Here is a 15,757-nt window from a genome sequence, read left to right on the forward strand (position 1 = left end):
ACTAGTGAGAAAGAGTCTGTAAAACCCTTTAGAAACATTAAATCTTATATAAAGTATCAGTTGGTCAGCAAACTTATTTTTGCAAGGCAATGGGGTTAAGTGGCTTTCCCAAGGCCACACAGCTAGGTCATTATTAAGTGTCTGAGACCGGATTTGAACTGAGATCCTCCTGACTCCAGGGCGGGTGCTCTATCTACTATGCCACCTAGCCGCGCCCTGGTCAACAAACATTTTTAAGTACTTATTCAGGATCAGGCCTTGGACTGAGTGCTTGGGACCAGGAAGAAAGGCAAAAACACCAGGGATTTGTATTCCAAAGGAATAGGCAAACATACAAATAGCTAGGGGCATATGGGCTATATATAATATAAACAGGAGGTGATCTCAAAGGAAGAGACTGGGGAGAAGAAGGTTGGGAATGAACTCTTGCAAAAGGTGAGATTTGAGTTGACTCTTGAAAATAATACCTTCTTAACATATTGTTGCATTGGAGAAGAGGGAGAGATCAAGAAAGGGGCCCCAATTGTGATTCTTATGATATCTTATCTACCCCCTAGAGTTTTCCAAACAACTGTTTCCGGAGGAGAAATTGGATTTCAGTTGGAGCAACTTTAGGGTGGTTATCAATAAGAATTCTCCCCTCAAGATACAGTTCCATCTGCATGTCCTTTTGAGTCCTGGAAAATGAGTTTATTCTGAATCACCATTAGATATAACAGTGGGTCCTTGGGATTTGGAGGTGGTGGGAGAAAGCTTAGAGATCACTTAGTCTGACTCCTTAGTTTTATGAGGAAAAGGGGGAAATGAGGCAATAAACTGGGAAAAAACTTCTTCAAGATCCAAAGAACAAAATTCTACTTAGGTGGATCCATTAACCTTCCTGGGATTCAGTTTCCCCATGTGTCAAAATGAAGGGGGTAGCTTCTGCCATCCTTTCTGAGTTTTACAATTCTCTGATTTCCAGTATGTTTCTCTTCAGCCAGCTCTGCTTCAACAAACTCCATCCTGGGACCTGGACAACTTCAACAGTAAATTCCTTCAGCCTGACAAACAATTTCAGGATCAAGTGAGCAGAGCTGTAGACATCATATGCTCATTCCTGAAAGAAAACTGTTTCTGGAATTCATCCATTAAGATTCTCAGAATAGTCCAGGTAAGCCTCTAAGACTCCTAGATGGAACAGGGTCCCCAAAGGAAGGATTGGGCACTCCCTGTAACCAGAGGGGGTCGGAGTCAGAATTAGGGAGAGATTTGGGAGAGATTTGGCCCCAGTCATTTCATCTGGGGAGTATAAGAAGAAGGGAAATAAGAAAAGGAGCATTTAATAGGCATCTGTTTATCCTTGACCCTGAGCTAAGTAAGCTAACCTTGCAAATATTCTCTAATTCAATCCTTACAACAATCTTGAGAGGGAGGTGCTAATATTGATCCCATTTTACAGATGAACAAAACTGAAGACAGATGAAGTGACTTATAAGGAGGGAGGAGGGATGTTGATCTACCAGCTCTTCTAATTTGCTGGGAGATGCTCTAGAAATCTCAGAGAGGTCTCCCCCTCCTCCCCTGACATTCTCCATCCCCTGGCCCCCAGCTCTTAGGTCAGGTTGTTTTATTATTGTGGACATCAGGTTGCAGTGCTAAATCAAGTTACTAAGTGCCTCTACCTAGACACTGAGCCACCTCCAAGATCTCAGAAGAGGTAGAGAGCTCAGTTTTGATCCCAAAATGGGACAATTCCCAAGACAGTGCCTGAGTCAGAACCAAGCCAAACATTAGGGCATAATGAAAAGAGTCTGGAATTAAAATGGACTGGGTTCTAATCCAACCTCTGACATTTTTTGCCTGTATGGCCTTGGCTATCAATGTACCTCCTGGGCCTCAGTTTTTCTCAGTGAAATGAGATGGGTGGACTAAAATGAATTCTGAGGTTCCTTCCAGTATTATATCTTTGAGTCCATAAATACTCACAACTTGGACCTCTCTATGGTACATAAACTCACACCTTGGCTTCTCTATGGAGCCAGCTCATACCCACTCTGTGACTTGATTGTTAAATTTTCAGTGTGAGTATTGATTCTTTGGAAATAGACAAACACTACAAATCAGGACCTGGTTTATTGTTTTGTTGAGTGTCTAGACATAAAGAAAGTAATAGATAAAGTACTAATAATAAAGCAAGTTGAAATTACAAGGGCATTGTGGGTGAATTTTTAAGGAGGGATGAGGGAATCTAGCTGTTAAATATCCTCCAGTACATCCCTGTCACATCCTTGTTTATTTGGCATCATACTTAAAGGAGAACCTGTCTGAAGGGATCTCAACATAATGGAAAGCCTTCAGGTTGTTGTTACTATAATTACTATTACGTACCTCTATCTTTCTCATAGCACTCATGGCAAGAGCTTGCTCAAAAAGTGTTTGTTAAATAAATGGACCAAGGTGAATTCAAAATCAAGGCAGACTAGGATCAGTCAAAGAAGGTTCAGCTACGTAGACCAAAATGACATCACTATGTTTGAGACAAATTAGAGTTTGTTTGACTGTGGCTGATCAAACTAATATGAGCTCAGAATGCTCTACCGCAGGTGGGGGCATAGATAGTCCAGGTGAAGGCCTGGGGTGGAGATTCCAAACTTAAGGATCTCACCTTTCATTTGAGCTGCTCCAATTCTGCCTTCTTCATAGAACTCAGCAGCTCACTGATGCGGGCACACCATTCTGGGTGGTCCTGTGCCAGTGTCTCCCATGCTGTAAGATCAATTCTAAAGATCTTAAGAGAGATCTTCAGTCTCAGTATCACTTCTTCTGACTCTCTTGTGAGTGATTGCCCTGAATAATTTCTCTATAAAATAGTCTTTTTGGCAAGCATTCATCTGACGTCCTAACAATGTGTACAAGTCCATCATGATTGCACTCTCTGTAGTAAAGTTGGAATGTTAGGCAGTTTAGTTCAAGAAAGGATCTCGGGGTCTGGAATCTTCTCTTACCAGGTGATCTTCAGAATCTTCCTAAGACAATTTAAATGTAAATGTTTCAGTTTCCTGACATGGCACTAGTAGACTGTTCAGCTTTCACAGGCATATAACAATGAGGTCAGCACAGCGGCTCTGTGGACCTTCAGTTTGGTAGTTAGTCTAACACCTCTTCTCCCCATGCTTTCTTTCGGAGTCTCCCAAATACTGAGCTAGCTCTGATAATACGAGTGTCAACCTCATTGTCAATGTGTACCTCCCTGGAAAGGATGCAGCCAAGGTAAGTGAACTTGTCCATAGTACTCAAAACTTCTCCATTTGCTATAATTGATGGTTCTACAGATGGATGGTGTGGTGCTGGATGATGGAGCACCTATGCTTTCTTGGTATTAATTGTTAGACTAAAATGAGCACAAGGAGTAGAGAATCAACCCATACTCTCTTGCATCTCAGCTTCAGAGGTTGCACTGAGTGCACAATCATCTGCAAACAGAAGATCCTGCACTAACACTCCCTCTACTTTGGTCTTGGCTTGAAGCCTTTTCAAGTTGAAGAATTTGCCCTGAGAGTGGTAGCTGACCTTGAGGCCATGTTTATTCTCAGTGAAGGCATTTGAAAACATGGCTGAAAACATCAAGCTAAAAGGCATGGGAATGAGACTACAGCCTTGTTTCACTACATTGGTAACTGGGAAAATTCAAGAGCATTGTCCACTCTTCAGAACCCAGGCATGTCTTGGAACTGATGTACAATACTGATGCACTTCTTTCTCTAATCTGGGGTTGAGAATAGAGTCAACAGAATTCTTTAACCTTAATGTAGAATTTATACCATATGAGGAATAGGGAAACCTAATTTTGACATAGAGCCTGGACTAAGACATAGTGATCAGTGCTATGTCACAGGACTGTCAACAGGCCTTATTTTCCATTACAAAAGAAGATAGAGCTAGATCTTTGTATGGGGAGGAGCCCTGAGAAAGATGAGGAGTTGAGGAGGTAGAGAAGGCTCCTGCTGAGTGAGCAGTTTGACTCTGTGGCTCACAGGCCGTCTCTGAGGAGTTTCTTGGATAAATGAAGATACAGGACAGTCCCTGAGTACCAAGTGGCAACCTCCCAGTCTACCAAGAAAGAAAAAGAACTTCAACCTAAGAACCAGAGGCTGGCTGAGAAGTAACCACTCTCTACTCCTTTAGCCCTTCCTGTGAAGAGGTGGGGCTCTTCAGGTAGTTAGGGGAGAAATATCTACTCTTTCAATTCATGTAATAGATTCTAGCTGCCAAAATCATCAAGAAATGAACAATTTAAAGAAGTAAAACATTTAGGGTTTATTATGCTTAAGCACAAATTCAAGAGATAGAAAATTAACACTGGACCGGATTAGGATTCTAATGAAGCTTTTTATGGATAAAATTATATCAGGAGCCAAAGAAATAATTTATTTAAAATTTTTAAATTTATTTTATTTTTTCCCAACTATATGCAAAGATAGTTTTTTGTAAGATTTTTAGTTCCACATTTTTCTCCCTCCCTCCCTTTCCAAGCCTGTCTCCTTGACAGTGAGTAATCTAATTTAATTTACACAAACTTAACTACATTAAACATATTTCAATATTAGTCATGTTGTAAAAGAAGAATCAAAACAAAAGGGAAAATTCATTGAGAAGGGAAAATAAAACAAATTTTAAAAATAGAAAATAGTATGATTTGGTCTGCATTCAGAACAAAGTTCTTTCTTTGGATATGGATAGTATTTTACCATTACTAGTCATTTTAGAATTGACTGAACATTTTATTGCTGAGAATAGCTAAGTCTATCATATTTATTCATCACATAATGTTGCTGTTAATGTGTACACTGTTCCCTGGTTCCGCTCCCTTCACTTAGTATTAGTTCACTGAATTCTCTCCTGGGTTTTCTGAAGTCCACCTACTCAAGATTTCTTTTTTTAAATTTTTTGTTGAAGATAAAACTTCTTCAACAAGCCCTTCATTTTTTTCCAATTACCTGCAGAGATAGTTTTCAAATGATCTTTTTTGCAAATTTTTGGGTTTCATATTTTCTGCTCTTCTCCCTTTCTGCCCCACTCTGGGTGGTAGGAAACAATCATGATATAAATTATACATGTACAATCATGCTTAACCTATTTCTATATTAAACATGTTGTGAAAGTGGAATTATAAAGAACACAAAAGAAGTTTTAAAAAGTAAGCAAAATATGCTTTACTCTGCATTCAGAATTCATAGATTTTTTTCTGTATATCATGGGCATTCTCTTTAAAAGTCTCTCAGAACTGTCCTTGATCACTGAACTGCAGAAAGGAGTTGTAATTGATTCTAATTGATCATCTCACAATGCTGCTGTTAGTAGGCATATTATTCTTCTGGTTCTGCTCACTTCCCTCAGTATCAGTTCCTCCAAGTCTTTCCATGCTTTTCTGAAGTCAGAACACTCTTAATGTTTTAACAAAATAATAGTAATCAATCACTTTCATATACCATAGTTGCTCAGCTATTCTCCAGTTAATGGTTGTCCCCTTAATTTTCATATCTTTGCTGCCACTGAATATTCTTGTACATATGGGTCTTATCCCATAATCCCTTATAGTCTCTTTGGTCTTATCAAAGGATATACATAGTTTTATTGTCCTTTGGCATAGTTCCTAATTGCACTCCAATGGTTAGATCACAAGCATTGGAATTCATGACTCCACCAGCAGTGTATTAATGTATTAACGTCCCAGTTTCCCCACAACCTCCCCAACATTGATCATTTTTCTTTTTTTTTTGTTATTTTAGGCAATCTGATAGATATATAGTCATTTTAATTTTCCTTTCTGTATTAAATAATGATTTGGAGCACTTTTTCATATGACCATCTATAGTTTGATTCAGTTCTCTATATGTTTTAGAAATGAATCCTTTATCAAAAAAAATATCTAACATAGGTTTTTTTTGCAAGGCAACGGCATTAAGTGACTTGCCCAAGGTCACACAGCTAGGCAATTATTAAGTGTCTGAGACCAGATTTGAACTCAGGTACTCCTGACTCCAGAGCCGGTATTCTATCTACTGCACCACCTAGCCACCCTTACTAATATAGTTTTAGATTTGGTTCAGCTAGCCGCCCCCCTTGCATTTTTAAATTAATCCCCTTGCTATTCTTGACTTTTGTTGCTTGAGATTAATTTTATTACTATTTTTGTAGCTGTAAAATAGCTTATTGGGAGTTTGTTTATGGTGCTGATTAAATAATTTAATGTGGACAGAATTGTCATTTTTATCATATTAACTTGGCCTAAACATGAGCAAATGACATTTTCCAATCAATTAATTTGTATATTACATGTGTGTATTATATGTATATTATTTGTATATTATAAATATATATAAATTATGTATACATGAAAATATGTATAAATAGATCTAACTTTATTTGTGGGAGAAGTATTTTGTAATTGTATTCATATAGTTTCTGGGAGGTAGAGTCCCAAGTATATGATGTTGTCTTCAGTTACTTTAAATGGAATTTCTCTTTCTAACTCTTGTTCTTGGGCTTTATTGGAATATATAGAGATGCTAATGGTTTATTTGGGTTTATTTTATATCCTGCACTTTGCTAAAGTTATTTTTTTCAAATAATTTTTGAGTTGATTTTCTAGAGTTCTCTAATCATCTTATCTTCTATAAAGAGTAAAAATTTTGTTTCCTGAATATCAAGGGAATTAATGGGAAAAAATGCACAGAAAGGTGTCTTAGCCAAACCAGAACTAAAATTATTTTATAAAGCATCAGTCATCAAAACTGTTTGGTACTGGTTAAGAAACAGTTGTGGATCAGTGGAATATATTAGGTGCAAAAGAGACAGGATTAAATGACTATTGTAGTTTGTCAAAGGCTTTTTTCAGCATCTATTTAGATAACTATGATTTTGTTAGTAATACAGTCAATTATGTTGATCATTTTCCTAATATTGAATTATCCCTGCCTACTTGGTATAAATCCTATCTGATCTTGGCATATTATCCTAATAATAACTTGCTGTAATCTCTTTGCAAAGAATTATTTAAAATTTTTGCAACAATATTCATTAGGGAGATTGATCTATAATTTTCTTTCATTTACTCTTCCTGGTTTCAATATGAGCACCATAATGGTATCATAAAAGGAATTTGGCAGAACTCCTTCTTGACATATTTTCAAAAATAATTTATATGTAATTGGAATTAATTATTCTTTGAATATTTGGTCAAATTCCTTTGTAAATCCATCTGACTAGAAATTTTTTCTTAGGTAATTTATTAATGGTTTTGTTCAATTTCTTTTTCTGAAATGTCATTTTTAAGTATTTTATTTTCTCTTCTGTTAATCCGTGTGGCATATATTTTTGTAAATATTCATCCATTTCACTTATACTGTGCAAAATAGCTCTGAACAATTTCCTCCTCATTGGTGGTGAGTTCTCCCTTTCCATTTTTGATACTGGTAATTTGGTTTTCTTCTTTTTTTTCCTATTAATCAGATTAGCCAAAAGCTTATCTATTACATTTGTTTTTTCATAAAATCAACTTTTAGTATTATTTATTTATTTATTATTTCAATAGTTTTCTTGCTTTCAATTCTATTAATTTCTCTGGGGGTGGCTAGGTGGCATAGTGGATAAAGCACCGGTCCTGGAGTCAGGAGTACCTGGGTTCAAATTCGGTCTCAGACACTTAATAATTACCTAGCTGTGTGGCCTTGGTCAAGCCACTTAACCCTGTTTGCCTTGCAAAAAAACCTAAAAAAAATTCTTCTTTGATTTTCAGAATTTAATCAAGGATTTTTAATTTATTCTTACATATTCTTTTAGGCTTAAAAGTTTAAATAATAAATAGAAGTCAAATGAAAGTTTTAAAAAGGAAAATTCATAATTCCATGTTTCCTTCAATATTATAAATAATTTGCAGACTTCAACAGGATAGTAAACAGACTCCATAGGTAAATTAAATTAAATCAGGTAACAATTACATATTTAGGTGACTCAATGAATATAGCACCAGACCTAGAGTCAGGAAGATGTGACTTCAAACCTAGCTTTAGACAAGTATTAAAATCATCATAATAGTTTATAGAATTCTCATAATAAATAGAAAAGAAGCCAAAACTTCAACTCCACCCAAAACACCCCTGCCTCCCCTATATCATAAACCTTTTCTTTCTTTTGTCCTCCTTGGCTTTTTAAATATTCCTGCCAATGATAGGGCAAATAAGACCAGGACACATCTTCAGTGCCCTCCTCCAAGGTCAAGAGCTTCTGCTATGACATGAGACCAGAGGCAGCTCTTCTGAAAAAGCTGATGCTCCCGGGGGCAGCTAGATGGCGCAGTGGATAAAGCACCGGTCCTGGAGTCAGGAATACCTGGGTTCAAATCTGGCCTCAGACACTTAATAATTACCTAGCTGTGTGGCCTTGGGCAAGCCACTTAACCCCATTTGCCTTGCAAAAAAAAAAACCTAAAAAAAAAAAAAGCTGATGCTCCCAAGGAAAGCCACATTTCATCAGTCTAACTGAAAGAGGAGTGAATTAGGAATTAAGACACCCAGGACTTAGGTCCTGCTCCAACAGTAAGTCTGGGCTTCTGTTTCAGTAACAATAATAATAACAATAACAAATAATAGCATCTCTATAACACTTTAATCTTTGCAAAGCAGTTTACAAATATTACTTTCTTTGTTCCTCACAACAATTCTGGGAGGTAATTACTATTATTACCCCCCATTTTACAGTCAGTAGGAACCAAGTAGATGGTGAGGCCATAGCCCTGATCACCCTGCCTTAGTTCTGCTTCCATGTCAAAGTGAGATTTCCCTATTCCCCAAGCAGGTATATACTCTAAATTCAAGGCAAAAAAAAAATCTGCTGACTCCTCTCTTGCCCATGGTCATACAGCTAATATGGATCTCAGGGAAGATTTGAACTCAACTCTGACTCCAGATTCAGCACTCTATTCACTTTTATATCTCAGTGCTTCTATAAAATAAGAGGGTCAATGGGGGCAGGAATTCCCAAAAGCTCTCCCATAAAACACTCCAAATGCCTTAAAATTATGACTCTAACCAAATTCTAGAGTGGTAGAACCCACAGAAAGACTGAATGAAACAATTTTCTGACCCAAGACAACTTGGAAGATCTATGGGAAGGGTCTTTTCCACTGGGGTTGGAAGGGCAGCCCTAGCTGTGCTGTGCCAAAGCGAATAAGCCCTAACCTTCTAGGAACTGCCCTGCCTGAGTTTGTAGCAGCCCAGATATCTCAGCCCAGGGATCACCAATGACAACTTGGAAGGCCAGCATAGAAACTTTGCCACACCAGAGGGAGCATGGAACCCAGACCTCAGTGCAGACCCAGCCCTGGGGACTAGAAGCAGGTCTACAGAGCCCCCAGCAGCTGCTTCCAGAGTGCTCAACCCACAGATGGTAAGGGGGTCAGAGGAGAGATCACAGAGATCTCTCTGCTATTTCTAGGACAGGACTCTGTTACTTTTCCATACTCAGATCCAGGTCACAGACTGGGGGCCCCCCATTGCCATAGCAGAGCAGGGACCCTCCTCACAGTTTCAGATCAGAGGGGAATGCTTGTAATCATCCACAGACCAGGCCAGGAGAGTAGTCAGAAACTCTCATAAGACCCTGGAGAAATTAAGGTCCTGGGTGGGGGGGCATGTCCCCAAAACACTCAAAAAACTTGGGAAGTACATTAAAATCAGATCATAGGCTGGGGAAATGAGCAAACAGCAGAATAAAAACAATCTGGCCATAGATAATTACTTTGGTCCCATGAAGGATCAAAACACACACTCAGAAGATGACAAAGTCCAAGCTTCTGTATCTAAAGCTTCCAAGAAAACTAGGAATTGGTCTCAGGTTATGGAAGAACTCAAAAAAAGATTTTGAAAATCAAGTAAGGGAGAAGAAAAATTGGGAAGAAACATGAGAGTGATGCAGGAAAATTATGAAAACCAAGTCAGAATCTTAGTGAAGGAGAAACAAAAAAAATCAAAGAAAATAACATTTTAAAAACCAGTTTAGATCAAATGGAAAAAGCAGCCCACGAGGTCAATGATGAGAAGAATTCCTTAAAAAGCAGAACTGACCAGATGGAAAAGGAGATAAGACAAGTCTCTGAAGAAAATAACTTCTTCAAATATAGAAAGCAGCTAAGGGAAACTGATGATTTTTGTGAGAAATAAACAATAAAACAAAACCAAAAGAATGAAAAAACTAGAAGAAAATGTGAAATATCTCATTGAAAAACAACTGATCTGGAAAACATATCCAGGAGGGATAATTTAAAAATTATTAATCTACCTGAAAGTCATGACCAAGAAAAGAACCTAAACTTCATTTTTAAAGAAATTCTCTAGGAAAATTGCCCTGATATCCCAGAAACAGAGGGTGAAATAGAAATTGAGTGAATCTACCACATCTCCTGAAAGAGATCCCTCCCCCCCAAAAAAATTCCCAGGAATTACATCCAAATTCCAGAACTTCCAAGTCAAAGAGAAAATATTACAAGCACTGAGAAAGAAATAATTCAAATATTGTGGTACAACAATCAAGATTATACAGGATTTAGCAGTGTCTACATTAAGAGCTCATGGGTTTGGAATGTGATATTCTGCAAGGCAAAAAAGTTGGAATACAACAGAGGAACAATTCCCCAGCAAAACTGACTGCCCTTTTTCAGGGGAAAAGATGAATATTCTATGAAACAGAGGACTTTTAAACTTTCCTGCAGAAAAGACCAGAACTGAACAGAAATTTTGATTTCCAGGTACAGGACTCAGAGGAAGCATAAAGAAGGTAAATGGGAAGGGGAAGTTATGAGTAATTTGATGATGTTGAATTGCATGTATTCCTGCATGGAAAGATGACATTGATAATTCATATGAACCTTCTCATTTATAAGAGCAGCTAGAAAGATCATATATAGACAAGACACAGGAGGGAGTTGAATATAAAGGTATAATATATTGTAAAGATGGAGTCAATGGGCAAAAAAGGAATGTATTGGGAGAAAGGGAAAGCAGAGGTAGGCTAAGATATTTTACCTAAAATAGTCAAGTAAAAGCTTTTGCAATGGATTAGAAGGGGGGGAAAGGTGAGGGTGAATAAATGAGCCTTCATTTTCATCAGAAATGCCTCAGAGAGGAAAGAATATGCACACTCAAAAGGATATAGAAGTCTATCTTACCCTAGAAGAAAAAGGATAGGAAGGGGTCAGGGGGAGGGAAGGAGATTGTAGGGAATAGAAGAGAGGGAAGTCTGTGGGAGAGGGCAGTTAGATACAACACAACAATTTTTTCTAAAACAATTTCTTATGTCCAGACAAACAACAACAACAAAAAAAAATAAGCACTAATTCATAATGTTTGCTGATTTCTGAATATATATATATATAATGCTACTTTCCTAGATTATCCAGTACATATCTGGTATGAGGAAGCTAATGAGTGATCCCTCTTCTTGTACAGTTCTCCTGTGTTTTGTCCCAAGGGCTATGCCCCTGGAGATCATTATCCTAGGGTCTCTGTCCCCACTGTAGGGCTGTGTCCAATACCCCCCAACAGAAATTGTCTTTGGACAGGGTGGTCCCTGCCTCACAGTGATCCTTAGTCTTAGTTCTGCCCTGACACTTTCCCTTTTCCCCACATTCAGGGAGGTTCCTTTGCCACTGGGACTGCTCTCAAAGGCAAGTCAGATGTCAAGCTTGTTGTGTTTCTCAGCTGCCCCTCTGAATTCAGGATCCAAGGGAACAACCATGTAAAGATCATCAGAGAAATCCACATACAACTGGAAGCCTGTCAGAGGGAGATGCAGTTTGATGTGAAATTTGAGGTCTCCAATTCCAATAACTACAGGCTCAATTTCACACTGATGTCCAAGACCCTGGAGCACAGAGTGGACTTCCTTGTGCATCCTACCTTTGATGTTTTTGGTGAGCTTCCTTTAAAGGGAGATATGGGTGCTTCCCTCAGTCCTCATTCTCCCTATGAGTTGAGCTCATTGCTGGAGTCTCTGAGCCCTTACCCCCCTCCTCCATCCCCTGGTCTTTCTCTGTATTTCTTTAAAAAATGCCTTCTTTTTGGTCAACCAGGATTCCCATCCAGATCCCATTCCAGAGAACTTGAGAGCAAAGTGAAAATCTAGTTGCTCTTGACTGCTGTTCAATTGGTTTCAAATGTATTTTGAGGAGGAGCAGCTAGGTGGAACAGCAGATAGAGCCCTGGCCCTGGAGTCAGGAGAACCTGAGTTCAAATCTGGCCTCAGACATTTAATAACTACCTAGTTGTGTGACCTTGGGCAAGTCACTTAACCCCTTTGCCTTGCAAAAAAATCCAAAAAAAATGTATTCTGAGGTTCTGGCTTAACCCTAGTTCCTGCTTTGATTGAAGACCAGGTAACCATATCGAGCCTCTTTTCCTCCCACTCCCGCTTCCTGCAGTTTCACTCCTAGACTTTGTCCCTCCCCCCTCCCCCTGCTTTCTGACCATCTCAGTGGAACAGGAGACTTGGACCCAGAAAAGTCGAAATAACTGAATTCAAATCCTTCCTGAATTCTATGCAATCCTAGGCAAATCAGTTAATGTCTCAGTTTTCTGATCTATAAAATGAATATTGTAATAGGATCAATGCTGTCCTGAGGACCATATAAGATTATATTTCATATAGATGAACATATGTATAGCTGACAGCCAGAATATCAGACTCCTTCACTGACAGATTAAGTTCCCAAAGGGTAGCTAATGATTCCTTTCTCAGAAGACCAGCCTGAGAAACTAGGTTTCTAGTACTATTATTCATAAGCCCCCACTAATAGTGTTTCCATTGATAATGAGTCAATGGTCTCAACTTTCAACAAATGTATTTACTGAAAAAGTATGGAATGTATAGATTCTATGAAACATTTTCCCCAAACTGGGGGTATAATCCCACTGAACATGAAATGTCTTGAAAAAAGTGGACTCAAACTTAAAATGTAAAGGTATAGGACACATTTGCCTTATAAGGAATATATGTGATAAAGTAAGACCTCACAAGAGCTGGTACTGGAACTCATTTTCTTCCTTTGAGGAAAGCTCATTATAGTTCCTGTAGGTAGAGTTTTGTACTGGGTTCTGAAAATCAGTACTTTCTAGAATCCATAGATATCATTCTCTCTGTTCTGAGGGGTTCACACAACATCCTGAAACTACTTCCTTCCTCAGATCATTAAACTCCTGTATCCCTCTGTATTCTCATTTCACTGAAACTGCTCTCACTAACATGACAGTGACAGTCAAATCCAGTGGCCTTTTCTCAGTCCATATTTTTTTGCAAGGCAATGGGGTTAAGTGGCTTGCCCAAGGTCACACAGCTAGGCAATTATTAAGTTTCTGAGGCCGTATTTGAACTCAGGTACTCCTGACTCCAGGGCCAGTGCTTTATCCACTGCGCCACCTAACCGCTCCCCAGTCCACATTTTCTTTGACCTCTCTGCAGCTTTTGACATCATTGATCACGCCTCCTTGATACTCTCTTCTCACTTGGTTTTCAGGACATCCTCCCTTCCTGGTTGTCCTTCTCCTGCTTCTTCTTTGCCCATTCCTCCTTCAGAGCATGCCCTCTTTCTGTGTGTGTCCCACAGGGTTCTCTCCAGGACCCTTTTTTCCTTCCTTCTCTTCAGCTGATCTCTTCAGCTCACATGAATTTAATTACCAGTTCTAGGTGGATGATTTTTCAGCGTTCTCTATCTTTCTTTAACCACTCTGCTCACCTGTAATTTTTCTGAGATCTGGGATACTAAGGAATGAGCAGACTACTGTTTTTAGGACAACTGCCTTTAAGAGGGATTGAAGAAAGCTTTAACACTGAAAAACCTATGGGGAAGTTCCCTTAAATTCATTCCATTCCCCAAACTACCTTGTGAAACAGATTTACGTTCCTTAATACCTCATCCAGATGATCTGGGACTTCATCCACAGGCCATTTTTGATAGGGTGAGATCAGGACCTGCAAAGGGATTGGGGAAGGGGAAAAGCTTAGTTAAGTAAAGAGTGGGGGAAGGAGGAGTTAAGATGAGCTTACAGGAGAAAAGAAAAAAACTTCTACAATAATAGATTGTAATTCAAAATTTATCATTTTAAATTCTTTTTCCTTTTTTGAGGTCAATTCAATTTAGACTGGTCAACAAAACCCTAGGAGTAGTCATAATTTAGGGTCAACTTTTAGTTGTGCAGCACTGATAATACTGGCTCAAATTCAACATGGGGGATGTGCAATGGAGACCTTCTGGGATCTCTATCCCTAGAGCAAGCTTAGAGAAATATGGAAAGCCCAAGCAGCCATTAGTCCAAGGTTATTAGAGCAAGAAATTGGGGGCGGGGAGGTGGATAGACAGACCCTTCCAAAGCTATGATTTCAGGTATACACCTGGGGGCCCCACAGCTTGTCAAAAACAGATCTAGTACCCCAATTCCCTAATTTGATCTGCATCACAGCACCATTACTGACGACCTCCATCAGTTTGGTCTTAAAAAAATAATAATTAAATTAAGCATGTATTAACCCTCAGAATTAATAGGGGGCAACTTTTACTAAGGAATAGAACAAACAGAAATACATTGACATACAAGCTTATTGAAATTTCTGTAAGTTTGCTGATTTTGCAGGTAGGTATCTTTGGGTGTCTGGCTAAAAAAAAACCTGGACTCCTAAAATGGAGTTTTGCAGATGGTTTATTTGTACTATTACACTATCATAAAAGGGAGTGGGAATCTGAAAAGCTACTTTCTAGCTTTGTCCATCAAAGGGAGCAGCCCTCAACTCAGGATGGGGCAGGATCTCAGATACATTGCCTAGGAGGACATGCCAGGAGGAATGAGTCTTCCTTGACCTTTCTGCCTTTTCAGTTATATAAGACTCCTACAAACCATGGGAATCTTCCCTCTCCAGGATGCCGATGATACCCAGTGACCTTTGATTTGTTATTCGAAATCAATAATATTCATCCATGAATGGAGATAGAGAGATGGCAGAGCAAGAAACTATACCTCTTCCACTCACAATGGCAGATAAAGTCCTCAGCTGACTATTACCTTCTCATAAGTCTAGGGAAAAACCCGAGAAGCTAGGTTTCTAGGTGGGGTTATTACTGTTATTTGTCCTTCATTCTCAAAGGGGAACATGACATCTGCAAATTGATGCCATGACAGGCAAGTGAATTGGATTTAAGTGAGGGAGAGCTGTGCAAAGTCACCAGTCTCACTTTCTCCTCCAGAGCTATGTGGATCTAGTGGCAAGATAGGGATCAGTATGGATGCAATAGGAGACCTTGACCTTTTTAAACAAGGGTCTTTAATGGGTCTCAGGTTGACTGAGGCAAAGTCCATTCAGTAAATAAAGCAGGTAACTAAAGAAATGAAACAAAAAGTGGTCTCTTTGGCATAATCAAAAAAAAAAATCAACCTGGGAGGGGAAGACCCTCAGGGTTTCTGGCCAAAACAAAAACAATTGCTATTTAAATTCACTCTGAGTGAGTCAGGGCCCAAACTATGACCAAGTGAGTTTGGGATCTATTGCTGGCCAATCAATGAGTGCCAGAGGAGGTCATCAGTAATGGTGCTGTGATGCAGGTCAAATTAGGGAATTGGGGTACCAGACCTATCTTTGACAAGCTGTGGGGCCCCCCAGGTGTATACCTGAAATCAAAGCTTTGGAAGGGTGTGTCTATCCACCCCCCCCCAATTTCTTGCTCTAATAACCT

General features: G+C 38.9%; 1 protein-coding gene across 4 annotated transcripts in view; it reads left to right on the plus strand.

Annotated features, from left to right (window-relative positions):
* The window catches only part of LOC141501629 (2'-5'-oligoadenylate synthase 2-like), an 87,500-nt gene that overhangs the window by 12,862 nt on the left and 58,881 nt on the right, over positions 1-15,757 (plus strand). For all 4 annotated transcript variants that reach the window (XR_012472280.1, XR_012472281.1, XM_074205793.1 and 1 more), the window contains exons 6-7: positions 980-1,153; positions 11,671-11,950. Coding sequence is in view for 2 of the 4 variants with exons in the window: in XM_074205793.1 (XP_074061894.1) it covers positions 980-1,153; positions 11,671-11,950 (454 nt within the window). In the remaining 2 variants the exon portion in view is untranslated. The remainder of the gene's footprint in view (positions 1-979; positions 1,154-11,670; positions 11,951-15,757) is intronic.

Source organism: Macrotis lagotis, chromosome X (assembly GCF_037893015.1).
Source record: "Macrotis lagotis isolate mMagLag1 chromosome X, bilby.v1.9.chrom.fasta, whole genome shotgun sequence".
Lineage (NCBI taxonomy): Eukaryota > Metazoa > Chordata > Mammalia > Peramelemorphia > Peramelidae > Macrotis > Macrotis lagotis.